General features: G+C 25.2%; 2 protein-coding genes, 1 long non-coding RNA gene and 1 pseudogene across 3 annotated transcripts; 1 reads left to right on the top strand and 3 right to left on the bottom strand.

The window, feature by feature from the left end:
- The first annotated feature begins 1,836 nt into the window (after window positions 1–1,836).
- LOC122850725 lies at window positions 1,837–4,797 on the top strand (annotated as a pseudogene).
- Window positions 4,798–5,343: 546 nt separating this feature from the next.
- Window positions 5,344–10,098, bottom strand: LOC122850724. Its single transcript, XM_044149853.1, has 5 exons — window positions 10,014–10,098; window positions 9,821–9,916; window positions 9,629–9,724; window positions 5,708–5,794; window positions 5,344–5,429 (listed from the first exon to the last, which is right to left on the bottom strand). The coding sequence occupies exons 1-5, from the start codon at window positions 10,096–10,098 to the stop codon at window positions 5,344–5,346; spliced, it is 450 nt and encodes a 149-aa protein (XP_044005788.1).
- Window positions 10,099–10,630: 532 nt separating this feature from the next.
- On the bottom strand, window positions 10,631–11,050 carry LOC122850313. The gene is made up of 3 exons (XR_006373634.1): window positions 10,967–11,050; window positions 10,774–10,869; window positions 10,631–10,679 (listed from the first exon to the last, which is right to left on the bottom strand). It is a non-coding gene; the product is annotated as an uncharacterized LOC122850313 (long non-coding RNA).
- A 91-nt stretch (window positions 11,051–11,141) lies between these two features.
- LOC122850723 lies at window positions 11,142–12,781 on the bottom strand. Its single transcript, XM_044149852.1, has 9 exons — window positions 12,697–12,781; window positions 12,505–12,600; window positions 12,313–12,408; window positions 12,122–12,217; window positions 11,929–12,024; window positions 11,737–11,832; window positions 11,544–11,639; window positions 11,352–11,447; window positions 11,142–11,254 (listed from the first exon to the last, which is right to left on the bottom strand). Exons 1-9 carry the CDS (start codon window positions 12,779–12,781, stop codon window positions 11,142–11,144), a joined length of 870 nt encoding a protein of 289 aa, XP_044005787.1.
- Window positions 12,782–13,806: the final 1,025 nt, after the last annotated feature.

Below are 13,806 nucleotides of genomic sequence, written 5' to 3'. Positions count from 1 at the left end.
TTACTTTTTTTGTTGACATTCATAATTAATTGTTCATATTAAAATAAAATTAATGATATAAATGTTCAACAGTTCAATTAAATAATTATTTATGAATAAATATTTTAAACCACATTATTTTTTTTAAACATAATTCTTTGGCAACCTCAATTCCTTAGCTACATTTTTTCCTTAGCTACTGCTTTTCCTTGGACATTTTTATTTATTAAAACAATAAATTTACATGTATTTTATTTTTAAAAAATAAATTTACATGTATTTTATTTTTAAAAAATAAAACTCTCGGTACAAAGCCCGGGACTCTCACGTGAAAATCACAGAAACCTTCTCTCAGTGTATGAGATCACTGACTGAGAAATTACTCGTTAGTTGTTTAAGTTATTTAACAAATAAAATTAATGCAATTAATTTTTCCAAATAAAAATACCAAGGAAAAGCAGTAGCTAAGCTTTATTAATATTTATTAAAAAAAAAAAAAAAATGTAAATGGTAAGCTACATTGATTTCTTAGCTACTGCTTTTATTTGCGGAGATTTTTATTTTTAAAAAATAAAATTCCATGTATTTTATTTATTAAAAAAATAAAATACCCAAGGTCAACATTTATTCCTTATAGCTACATCTTTTTCTATTTAACACTAAAAAATCAAAGCAATTTTCTTTTTATTTATTAATATAAAAATATTAACGCTTAAGGAGGTTATACACAAATTCATTGCGGGTGTTGCGGGGAGCTTCTGACGTCACAGTCTCAAGTGAAACTTGGCTACACTGTAAAATAATAAAGTGTAAAGCGCCTGCGCCCCGTATACAATATATGGGATTGCAGGTATGTGTGTGTGTTTGAACATGCCATACGTTGCCACATCTAATTTTTGTAAAGTTTATAATTAATTTCTCATTAAATAACCGATCAACATATGAAAATTTTTCGCGCAATTAATAAAACTCGGTTTCTAGTATATGTGTGATTTTTTTCAAGACTTTTTCATCATTTTTTCTATCCGAAAAAAATGGTTGAAATCTCCATAAGAGCCAATGTTAAATATTATTTTCAATAATTAATTACAAAAAATTTAACCGATCAACATAAAAAAATAATTATACCGTTGTATTCAGAATGAAAAGATCTACTTGTATACAAAATTTCAGAACATTCTCATTATATTTTTTAAAAAAAGAGTAATTTGTGTATAACCTCCTTAAATGATAGTAAATATATCGTAAAAGCTTTTAAAACCGTCTTTTATAAATGATAAGTAAACGCAATATTGTAAGTAAGTTGAGAACCGTTGGAAGCCGCTTTTATTCCGGTATTGTACGATTATTGTACAAGCATTGCTTACAACCCTTGTGCGAGAGTTGTACAATGCTTGTAACTTTCAACAAGTCTTGTGTGAGTCTTGTACAAGTATTGTATACATGGCTTGTACATTGCTCGTACAAGCAGAATACACGGGAGCGATAAACCAAATCAAAAACCATCGTTGTACATACATACATTGTACAAGCCTTGTAACCACGCTCGTACAAGGCTTGAACGAGTATTGTAATCGATCTCAGCGATTCAGTCTGTTAACACAGCCTTGTACAAGACTTGTTCAAACCTTGTATACAAGTATCGTTCAAGCCACGTCTACAAGGCTTGAATAAGCCATGTATTTTTGGACAAAACAAGCCTTGTAGCGTTCCGTCAGGGTTATGCCAAATATATGAACTTTGTTGATGTGAATTATTTAAGAACTATTTAGTGCTGAACATTGGACATTATTAATCATCAATGATGATATTTAAAAATTTTAATTATTGAATTGTATAGTTCATTCATAATTAATCATGGGTAATGTCAAATGATAATTATCTTTACAAAAATAATATTAGTGCTTGTTCTTGTTTTTTTTCTTCTTCTTTTTTGTTATATGACAATAAACTGATGGAGTAAATAATTTTTTTTCTTTAAATATTATAGTTTATATCTTTATTAATTGTTTATATTTTTGTTTCCAGATATAATTATCAAAATGGATCCAAATGTAGAAATTTAAAATCTACAAAATAAATTTTGATTGATTGAAAATGAAAATAATTTATGCATTTTTCCTGTTGAAAATAATATTGCAGATCAGCTTTTGGAATATAAAGACATATTTCAAATTCACAGAGGTCTTAAAGTTAGTTGATTATAATTAATTTTTAAAATTGTTTTTTAAAGATAAGTCAGGATGATGGATTACCAGTAGGCATATGTTCAGTTTGTTTGACAAAATTTGATGCAGAAAATAATCTATGAAAACAGTATCAAAACTCTGATGAAAAACTTGAAACAATGCACATCAGAAGTTTCGAATTAAATTGCATTTTCATTATTTTATTTCTATCATATTCTTGAGCTTAATTGTACAAAAGTACACCAGCAATAATTGTACATCTTCCAAGTGCTGATAATCCAGTTAATGGATTATCAAATAATAAAACTGAGAGCCAAATTAAAAATGCTCGTTCAGCATTATTTGCAACACGAAAAAAAATTTATAAATAAATATTAAATTATTAATATTTTTGTTTCATGTTGTTGATAAAATAGCCTGTGTGTAACAGGGCTAATATAATCCATTAGTACATATGTTGTTATACTTTGAAAATAGAAAAATATACCATTTAAAATTGATGCCGATACTACTGGGATATTTAGGGAATGTTGAAGAGCAAAAAAATTACGTAAATCAAAACTAATTTTATACAAATAAATTTACAAATACACCAGTTTTTTCACCTAAAAAAATATTTCTATTATTTCAAAAATTGATATTTTATTGATAAGTAACTTATTTGATTTTTAACTAAAAGATATCTATTGATGACAACAGTAAATAATGATGCACTACTTTTAATTGTTTCTATAAAACTAACAGCAATATAATTTAATGCATTTAGAACAAGTTGTAAATCTTGTGCATCGAACTAATATCATATGATCATAATAACCAGGTGGTTTGACTAGGCTTGATGTTGGTTTGTACATTCTACATGGCTAATACATTTTTATAAATCTACATACTACTGTATGTAAAATCAAAAAAACAAAATATAAAAAATTCCAACAATAATAATAATAATGATGATGATACTAAAAATGATGAAGAAATTATTGAAAAAATTGATATTAATGATATAATACCAAGAGTTGATATTAGTGGACAAATAACAGAGTCATTACTTGCTGAATTACATGATAAAAATTGGAAAATAAGAAATGAAGGTTTAAAAAAAATAAGTACTATTTTAACAGAGACAAAATTTATAAAAGGTAATATTGGTGAATTGCCAAGAGCATTATCACCAAGATTAACTGATAGTAATACTAAAATAGCACAATCAGCATTGGGTATTTGTGAAAATATAGCAACAGCAATGGGTCCACCAATAAAACAACATATTAGAGTATTATTTTCTGGTTTTGTACAGTGTCTTGGTGATTCAAAAAATTGGATAAGAGCAGCAGCAATATCATGTATGAATACATGGGGTGATCAAAGTGGTTATAAAGAATTTTTTGATGGTGAAATGATTAGTGATGCATTGGTTCACCGGCATTAAGAGCTGAATTATGGAATTGGTCATCATAAAAACCTATAACTGTTAAATCAATTCCAAAAGAAGAATTAGTTATTTGTTTACCACATTTACATAGTAATCTTGAAGATCGTAATTCATATGTATGTAAATATGCACAAGAAGCAGCAATTGGTTTTATGACACATTTATCATATAAATTTATGGTTAGACAAACTGAAAAATTAAAACCAGGATCAAAAACTGTTGTTATTGCTGGACTAGATAAAGCAAGACCAAGGGTACCAATGTAACCAATACCATCAAAACAAAATGCACCAGGTGTTCAAAAACAATTAAAACTGCCGGAGCAATAAAAGCATCAAAATAAGTTGTTAAAACTAAAAGTACAACATCAAAACCAATTAGTGCAAGAAAAAAAGATGATGATATTGATACAAGTCCATTATTGGCTGTTAATAATCTTAAACATCAACGTGTTATTGATGAACAAAAATTAAATGTACATGAATGGAATTTTACAACACCACGTAAAGAATTTGTTGAATTATTAAAAAAATTAATGAGTTCTGCTGGCCGTGTTAATAAAAGTCTCATTGCAAATATGTTTCATTCAGATTTTCGATATCATTTAAAAGCCATTGAATCACTTACTGAAGTTATACCAAATAATAGTAAAGCATTAGTATCAAATTTGGATTTAATATTAAAATGGTTAACACTATTGATACAAATCCATCAGTATTATTAAAAGGTTTAGATTATTTACAAACAGTATTTAATCTTTTAATACAAGATAATTATCATATGATGGAAAATGAAGCAGCATGTTTTATTCCATATCTTATTCTTGAAATGGGGGATCCAAAAAATGCTGTTAGAAATGGTGTACGTGGATTATTTAAACAAATTGCATCTGTTTATCCTGTATCAAAGCTATTTACTTGGAAGGTCTTAAATCTAAAAATGCACGTCAAAGAATAGAGTGTCTAGATCAACTTGGTTCATTAATTGAAAATTATGGTGTATCTGTATGTCAACCAACACTATCAGCAGCATTAAGAGAAATTGCAAAACAAATTGCTGAGAGATAATTCAGTTAGAAATGCTGCACTTAATTGTATTGTACAAGCATATTATTTAGAAGGAGAAAAAGTCTATAAACTTGTTGGTAATATTTCAGAAAAAGATTTGTCATTGTTGGAACAAAGAATTAAAAGGTAAAAATCGTCCTATTAAATCAGCATCAAATTCAAGAATTTCTGCAGTACCTGTTACTGCTATTGCTCCACCAGTTGGTACCATCATATTGTTGAAGAACCAATTAATTGAAGTTGGTTAATAATAGTATTTAATAATTAATTAAAGTAATTAAAGTTAATAATATTTATTTTCATTATGATCTCAATAATTTTAATAGTGACTTTCTGGTTTTTCATTTGGAAATAATACCCAAGATATTTCATATGTTCAATTATGTGGTGCATAAAAATGTAATCCATAATGAATATTAAAAGGTAGATGTGAACGTCTTGATCATTGTGTGTAAAATGATCAATTGAAAACCTATGAGAAAAATAGACACAAATTAATAAACAAAAATATATTACACTCATTTTTATATTTTTAATTAATACCTGAGCAAGTTTTCATGACACAAGTTCTGTAAATACTGCAGCAGTTATTAATGACTTTTTATGAGTAGCACGTTGTTGTGCATAATCAGCATTAACATCATATGGCAATAAATTATAATCTGACACAACCTAATCATCCTGTCAAGTTTTTTTTACCAGGAAAATAATCAGTTGTTATTGGTAAACATGCTGGTATTATTAATGACTTCCAATAAACACCTGTAAAAATTATTATCCAATAATTAATAATTTGATTATAAAAAAAAAAATTAACTAAATTTATCAATGTTAAAAATGTTATCTATAATTGTTGTATAAGTTGAACACAAATCAATGATTTTTAATTTCCCAAATAAGCTGAATGTATGAAACAAATCATCATGATTTTTTTTTTCGGCTATTGATTTTTTCTGTTTTTAATACACAAAATAAGATATGAAATTCTTATCTTACTTTTAGCAACATGTATTTTAAATAATATAAGAAATAATACTTACAATCATTCAAGGTAACTTGGGATTGATTTTCTGATGTTGATTTATCTGCTTGATAATGATGTTGTTGAATCAAATCATCAGCTGGTCCTGGTTGATACGTTTTCACGTTTTATAATTTTACATGTTTGCATATTGTTATATGTATGTGTCAATACAAGTTACACTTGTTTTTTTAACTCATAATGATATTTTTGATGTGCGAACTTTTGGCAATTGAAATACTTGTCTGTCATATGTAGTATAATCTTTAACACCATTTGGGCACTATTTATTTTTATTTGTTGTTTTACTAGTTTCAAAATATTGTCTATCAACTTTTTGTGGTATTTCAATTCTTGCTTTAAATGTTGAGTATGGAATTTTTTTTATCTGATTAATAAAAACTTTAAGTAACAAGTATATTATTCCAATCTTTACATTTTTCATTTTGTATAGCAATTCTATAAAAATATTTATAAAATCTACCAAGATAATCTTTTGGTAAATAACCACGCATGTTATTTGGAAATTCATCAATATTTTTAGCTTTATAAAATGTACGTGAAAATAAAACAATTGTCACTTCATGATTACTTCTATTTTATTTTCTTTTTTAATAAAATTGAGCAAAAAATCCAATTGCTTTTTCAAAATATAAATCACCATGCATATCAAATTCCCACATTTGACACCTCATTTCATTAAATAAATATACTCGTTTATATACTTGTTTATAAACGAACACCATGTCATTTGGCAATAAATTATAATCTGACACAACATAATCATCTTATAAACTTTTTTCATTAAGAAAATAATCAATTGTCATTGGTAAACATGCTGATATTGTTGATGACTTCCAATCAACTGGTCTTCCAATCTTCCAATCAACTGGTCTTGGTTAATATAGAAATAATTAATTTTCAATAAATTAATGATTTTAAAATCAACAATCCTTTTGAAAAAATATGAGTCTAACGACGTCTATTCCTAGTTGGTTTATTATTAACATAAGAATGATCAAATGGATTGAAAGATCTTTTTTTTCCAGATTTATGTGATGTTGAAAATTAAATAACTGTATATCTATTGGAGTCCCAGCACTTCCAGATATTTGTCTGTATGACGATGACAATGTTGTGTCAATAAATTCACTTTTTGTTGAATTTTTATTACCAATATTTGTATATCACTAGCTGAATGTTTTCCTATAATTCCATCATTTCTATCTGGTATTAAAATAGCAGCACTTTTTGTTATCAATTATGTAATATCAGTTGGTGAATGACTAATACCTGGATCAGATATTTTACGTTTTATAATTTACGTTTAATAATCACCAACACAAACAAGATCACTACCAACACCATTATCAATTATTCTTTGCTTTGTAAACTTTGTTAATTGTTTATCAACTTTAAATACACCAACACCTGGTGTCGTGACGAGTCTTATCGAAACTTCTATCAAGATCTTTTAATAAAATTATCATGTGCTGCTGTTGAATTTGTTGATGTTGGTATTGTTATACCTGGTTTTTTATGATAATTCAATACACTTGTTGAATAATTTGTAAATACTTTACGTAGCTTAACAAATATATTATTGCAATCTTCACATTTTTAATTTTGTACAGCAATTCTATAAAAATCTTCATAATATCTACCAAGATAATTTTTTTGTAAATAATCACACATGCAATTTGAAAATTCATCAATATTTTTAGCTTCATAAAATGTACGTAAAAATAATACAGCTGTTACTTTATGATTAATCCTTTTTTTTTTCATTTTTGATATAATTCAGCTAAAAATCCATGAATTGCTTTTTTAAAATATAAATCACTATATGTACATCAGAATCCCACATTTCACAGCTTATTTCAATAAATAAATAAACCATACTTGTTGATGAACGAAAAACAACCTATATTAATTAATTATTTTCAATTATTATTGTATATATTTTTCATTTTATTATTTATATTTACCTTTGTATCATTTGTTATGACACCAGAACAGCACAACATAACCAGGCAGATCAATCACCTGGTACATCAAGACAATGACCAAGAAAGCTTGAAATTTGTTCTAATCATGGATCACCCTTATATCTTTTACTAATTTTATGATAAACATAGATGTTTTAATAATAATTTGAAGCTTCAAGTTTGTTTTTATAAAGTATAAATTTGTCGAGTATAGACATTTTAATTTTGGTGCTTTATCTGTGTTATAACTTTCACCCTGGTCAATGCAAGGATCCATGTTCTCCGTACGAATGATCAATAATATTTTTTGAATTATTCAACATTGCTAAAATATAAATGTTTTTATTATTCAAAGATTAATTCATTAATTTATCACAGATTAATCTTTATAAATACTTACCTATTTTAAATCAAAATGTATAATTATAATTATTTGCCATTATGTAATTGTTCCGGGTCGAACCACATGTCTGTCGGTCCCAAACCGACCAGACTTTAATTCTTTTATTTTTTAAACAAAATACAATAAGTTGATAAGTTTAATAAATTTGACAGCTGTTTTAGTTGTTATTGTTTTTAAAAATTTATTTTTACTTACAGAAATTTTTGAATATTTTTATTTTTTTGTTTTACTTTTTTTTAAATATCTCAGCTAATTAGATGGGATCCAACAATAGACCAAAATGTTCCTGATACAAACTTGTCTTTTTTAAAAAGAAAAAAAAAAACTTGATTCAAAAAAACAAATATCTTTTTTTTTTTGTTTTTTGTTTTTTAAATTTATTATAATTTTACCTGAAATATAAAATTTTTAACCCATGATGATGGAGTCTGGTTTTTTTTTTAAATATTGAAAGCGATATTTGTTTTGTAATTTTTTGAATCACATATCCAAATAATTACACAAAAATTAAATAAGGGTTATGGTTTAAAAAAATGGAATACTTTTTTGCGATAAAAAAAAAAAAAAAATTATTGAAATTTATTTTAATTGAATCATGCTTAACAAAACATAATTTTATTCTTATGTATAATATTGATAATTTTGTTTTTTTAGGTTTTGAGATTAAAAAAATGTCTCATTCACCATATTTTTCTAATTCAAGATACATTTCTTAAAATAATATAATGTAATTTACATTTTTTGATGAAAGAAATTTAACTTTTTCTGTTAACTTTAACATGTTATTTTGGAAGTTAATTAAATTTAAATTTTTTAGATGAGCAAAAACTTCCGGATTAAACTCGGAGAGCTCGTTTGATTGAAGATATAAATATTTAAGTTCTTGATTCTTTCTAAAAATTTGCGGTGGAAGAAAACTCAAAGTATTATTACTTATATCGAGAAACTCAAGTGAAGACAGATTTGAAAAATCCTTAATATTAAGGATTGATAATAGATTTGATTTAACATTCAATACGCGTAAATTTAATGACAGTTTTTGAGGGATTGAAATCAATCTATTGAAGCTTAGATCTAACACTTCCAGATTTGATAAATTTTTGAAAGTGTTAGATCCAATAGACTCCAAGATATTTGATCTTAAATAAATTTTACTTAAAAACGTTAATTGATTGAATACCTTGTTTCGAAGTTTTTTTAAATTGTTATAACTGATATCTACAATTTTGAGTTTTGACAGGTCATTGAATGTGTTGGGCTTAAGGTGACTTAAATAATTTTCACTTATATTCAGATAAGAGGGTGATAGTAATCCATTAAAAACTCGTTGTGGAAGAGATGTTAAACCTCTGTTAGACAAATCAATTTCCAAGGTTGAAGAATCGCTACAAACATCTTTCATGTAAAATACAGAAGATGTATTACAAAAGTATGTTTTGTATGTTAGTGCTGAAACATACATGCAATTAAAGAAAAATTGATATAATGAAAATGTAAAAATTTTTATCATCATAGTGACTAAATTATTTTTTTTAAAAAAATTCCATACTTTTCTCTTTTATTTGTCCAGTAAAATTGTTGGCCTTATATCCATCTGTTCCATTTTCCACAGACATTAAACTTGGAGTGGTCATGTTTCCATTGTCTAAAATATAAAATCAATTTAAAAAATATAATATCAAATTGTAATTATTTTTATTATCATAGTGACTAAATTATTTTTTTTAAAAAAATTCCATACTTTTCTCTTTTATTTGTCCAGTAAAATTGTTGGCCTTATATCCATCTGTTCCATTTTCCACAGACATTAAACTTGGAGTGGTCATGTTTCCATTGTCTAAAATATAAAATCAATTTAAAAAATATAATATCAAATTGTAATTATTTTTATTATCATAGTGACTATGATTATTTTTTTTAAAAAAATTCCATACTTTTCTCTTTTATTTGTCCAGTAAAATTGTTGGCCTTATATCCATCTGTTCCATTTTCCACAGACATTAAACTTGGAGTGGTCATGTTTACATTGTCTAAAATATAAAATCAATTTAAAAAATATAATATCAAATTGTAATTATTTTTATTATCATAGTGACTAAATTATTTTTTTTTAAAAAATTCTATACTTTTCTCTTTTATTTGTCCAGTAAAATTATTGGCCTTATATCCATCTGTTCCATTTTCCACAGACATTAAACTTGGAGTGGTCATGTTTCCATTGTCTAAAATATAAAATCAATTTAAAAAATATAATATCAAATTGTAATTATTTTTATTATCATAGTGACTATGATTATTTTTTTAAAAAAAATTCCATACTTTTCTCTTTTATTTGTCCAGTAAAATTGTTGGCCTTATATCCATCTGTTCCATTTTCCACAGACATTAAACTTGGAGTGGTCATGTTTCCATTGTCTAAAATATAAAATCAATTTAAAAATATAATATCAAATTGTAATTATTTTTATTATCATTTAAATTATTTTTTTTTAAAAATTCTATACTTTTCTCTTTTATTTGTCCAGTAAAATTATTGGCCTTATATCCATCTGTTCCATTTTCCACAGACATTAAACTTGGAGTGGTCATGTTTCCATTGTCTAAAATATAAAATCAATTTAAAAATATAATATCAAATTGTAATATTTTTTTATCATAGTGACTATGATTATTTTTTTAAAAAAAATTCCATACTTTTCTCTTTTATTTGTCCAGTAAAATTGTTGGCCTTATATCCATCTGTTCCATTTTCCACAGACATTAAACTTGGAGTGGTCATGTTTCCATTGTCTAAAATATAAAATCAATTTAAAAAATATAATATCAAATTGTAATTATTTTTATTATCATAGTGACTATGATTATTTTTTTAAAAAAAATTCCATACTTTTCTCTTTTATTTGTCCAGTAAAATTGTTGGCCTTATATCCATCTGTTCCATTTTCCACAGACATTAAACTTGGAGTGGTCATGTTTCCATTGTCTAAAATATAAAATCAATTTAAAAAATATAATATCAAATTGTAATTATTTTTATTATCATAGTGACTAAATTATTTTTTTTAAAAAAATTCCATACTTTTCTCTATTATTTGTCCAGTAAAATTGTTGGCCTTATATCCATCTGTTCCATTTTCCACAGACATTAAACTTGGAGTGGTCATGTTTCCATTGTCTAAAATATAAAATCAATTTAAAAAATATAATATCAAATTGTAATTATTTTTATTATCATAGTGACTATGATTATTTTTTTTAAAAAAATTCCATACTTTTCTCTTTTATTTGTCCAGTAAAATTGTTGGCCTTATATCCATCTGTTCCATTTTCCACAGACATTAAACTTGGAGTGGTCATGTTTCCATTGTCTAAAATATAAAATCAATTTAAAAAATATAATATCAAATTGTAATTATTTTTATTATCATAGTGACTAAATTATTTTTTTTAAAAAAATTCCATACTTTTCTCTTTTATTTGTCCAGTAAAATTGTTGGCCTTATATCCATCTGTTCCATTTTCCACAGACATTAAACTTGGAGTGGTCATGTTTCCATTGTCTAAAATATAAAATCAATTTAAAAAATATAATATCAAATTGTAATTATTTTTATTATCATAGTGACTATGATTATTTTTTTTAAAAAAATTCCATACTTTTCTCTTTTATTTGTCCAGTAAAATTGTTGGCCTTATATCCATCTGTTCCATTTTCCACAGACATTAAACTTGGAGTGGTCATGTTTCCATTGTCTAAAATATAAAATCAATTTAAAAAATATAATATCAAATTGTAATTATTTTTATTATCATAGTGACTAAATTATTTTTTTTAAAAAAATTCCATACTTTTCTCTTTTATTTGTCCAGTAAAATTGTTGGCCTTATATCCATCTGTTCCATTTTCCACAGACATTAAACTTGGAGTGGTCATGTTTCCATTGTCTAAAATATAAAATCAATTTAAAAAATATAATATCAAATTGTAATTATTTTTATTATCATAGTGACTATGATTATTTTTTTTAAAAAAATTCCATACTTTTCTCTTTTATTTGTCCAGTAAAATTGTTGGCCTTATATCCATCTGTTCCATTTTCCACAGACATTAAACTTGGAGTGGTCATGTTTCCATTGTCTAAAATATAAAATCAATTTAAAAATATAATATCAAATTGTAATTATTTTTATTATCATAGTGACTAAATTATTTTTTTTTAAAAAATTCCATACTTTTCTCTTTTATTTGTCCAGTAAAATTATTGGCCTTATATCCATCTGTTCCATTTTCCACAGACATTAAACTTGGAGTGGTCATGTTTCCATTGTCTAAAATATAAAATCAATTTAAAAAATATAATATCAAATTGTAATTATTTTTATTATCATAGTGACTAAATTATTTTTTTTAAAAAAATTCCATACTTTTCTCTTTTATTTGTCCAGTAAAATTGTTGGCCTTATATCCATCTGTTCCATTTTCCACAGACATTAAACTTGGAGTGGTCATGTTTCCATTGTCTAAAATATAAAATCAATTTAAAAAATATAATATCAAATTGTAATTATTTTTATTATCATAGTGACTAAATTATTTTTTTTAAAAAAATTCCATACTTTTCTCTTTTATTTGTCCAGTAAAATCATTGGCCTTATATCCATCTGTTCCATTTTCCACAGACATTAAACTTGGAGTGGTCATGTTTCCATTGTCTAAAATATAAAATCAATTTAAAAAATATAATATTATAAAATTGTTAAGAACAACACAGAGAGTAACGAATTGGATGTGTACAACAGATACAAATAAATTGACTGGAAATAATGTTGAATTATTAAATGCAAATGCAATAACATTTTATTTAGCTGGTGATAAATCGAAATATTCTGTTGATTTTTATTTAAGTCGAATTATTCAGTGAATCGATGTAGCTGATAATGAGTTATTGCCATTAATCTGTAGCTATAGCATAATGAGTTGGCTAACAAAAATTTACTTGACACGATCAAAGTTTTGCATAATATTTTGCTAAATCAAACATATTTTGTTGGTGAGAAAATAACACTTGATGATGTCCCTATTTTTAAAGCAAAAAGAACAATTTACGAGCAATCATTTGATTCATTTGACAAAAAAAAAAAAATATACCAATCTTTCAAGATGGCTTATGACTCGTTAATCAACTAGAAATTAAATCATTTATCGCAAATTTCAAATTTTATACAAATAAAACAGTGCTTATTATATTTTTGTATAAATTTTAATATTTTCAAAATAATAAATTGGTAAATTTGCTATTTTATCATTTTTTTTTTTCAATTCAATATTATAAATTACTGTTATTTTTTGGCATCAATTTTTTAATATTTATTATTACTACTTATTTATTATTAATTACTGATTTTTGCTGATATTGGAATGTTTAGATTGCTTTCTTTTTTCTTTAATTTTTTTAAATTTTCGTCATCTCAATCTTTACTCCACTGGGAATTTTTAGGACTTGTGTGGTCCGCCCTGCCCACTACATACAAGAAGCAAAGAAAATACATAACTTACTTGCAGTTTTTTGTTGGTCATTTTTTTGTCCAATGTTGTTGTCATTTTCAAAATCATCATGATTTGATTGGTTTGCAGCATTTGACCACAGCCACTGAAACTATTTAATATTAAACTATTACTATTTGAATTTATTAAAAACGTTAAATTTTTTTATAACGATCGATAGT

The sequence above is a fragment of the Aphidius gifuensis genome, linkage group LG2, assembly GCF_014905175.1.
Source record: "Aphidius gifuensis isolate YNYX2018 linkage group LG2, ASM1490517v1, whole genome shotgun sequence".
Taxonomy (NCBI): domain Eukaryota; kingdom Metazoa; phylum Arthropoda; class Insecta; order Hymenoptera; family Braconidae; genus Aphidius; species Aphidius gifuensis.
Note: the sequence above shows the minus strand (reverse complement) of the source record. Positions and strands in the feature narration are given on the sequence as shown.

What these genes read in the sequence shown, in the direction of transcription:
- LOC122850724 (XM_044149853.1), bottom strand. Translation starts at nt 10,098, where the DNA reads ATGACCACTCCAAGTTTAATGTCTGTGGAAAATGGAACAGATGGATAT. An exon ending in TGGACAAATAAAAGAGAAAA is followed by an intron (nt 9,917 to 10,013) that starts GTATGGAATTTT and finishes TTTATATTTTAG; the next exon opens with ACAATGGAAACATGACCACT. An exon ending in CCAAGTTACCTTGAATGATT is followed by an intron (nt 5,430 to 5,707) that starts GTAAGTATTATT and finishes TAATTTTTACAG; the next exon opens with GTGTTTATTGGAAGTCATTA.
- LOC122850723 (XM_044149852.1), bottom strand. Translation starts at nt 12,781, where the DNA reads ATGACCACTCCAAGTTTAATGTCTGTGGAAAATGGAACAGATGGATAT. An exon ending in TGGACAAATAAAAGAGAAAA is followed by an intron (nt 11,448 to 11,543) that starts GTATGGAATTTT and finishes TTTATATTTTAG; the next exon opens with ACAATGGAAACATGACCACT. An exon ending in TGGACAAATAAAAGAGAAAA is followed by an intron (nt 11,255 to 11,351) that starts GTATGGAATTTT and finishes TTTATATTTTAG; the next exon opens with ACAATGGAAACATGACCACT.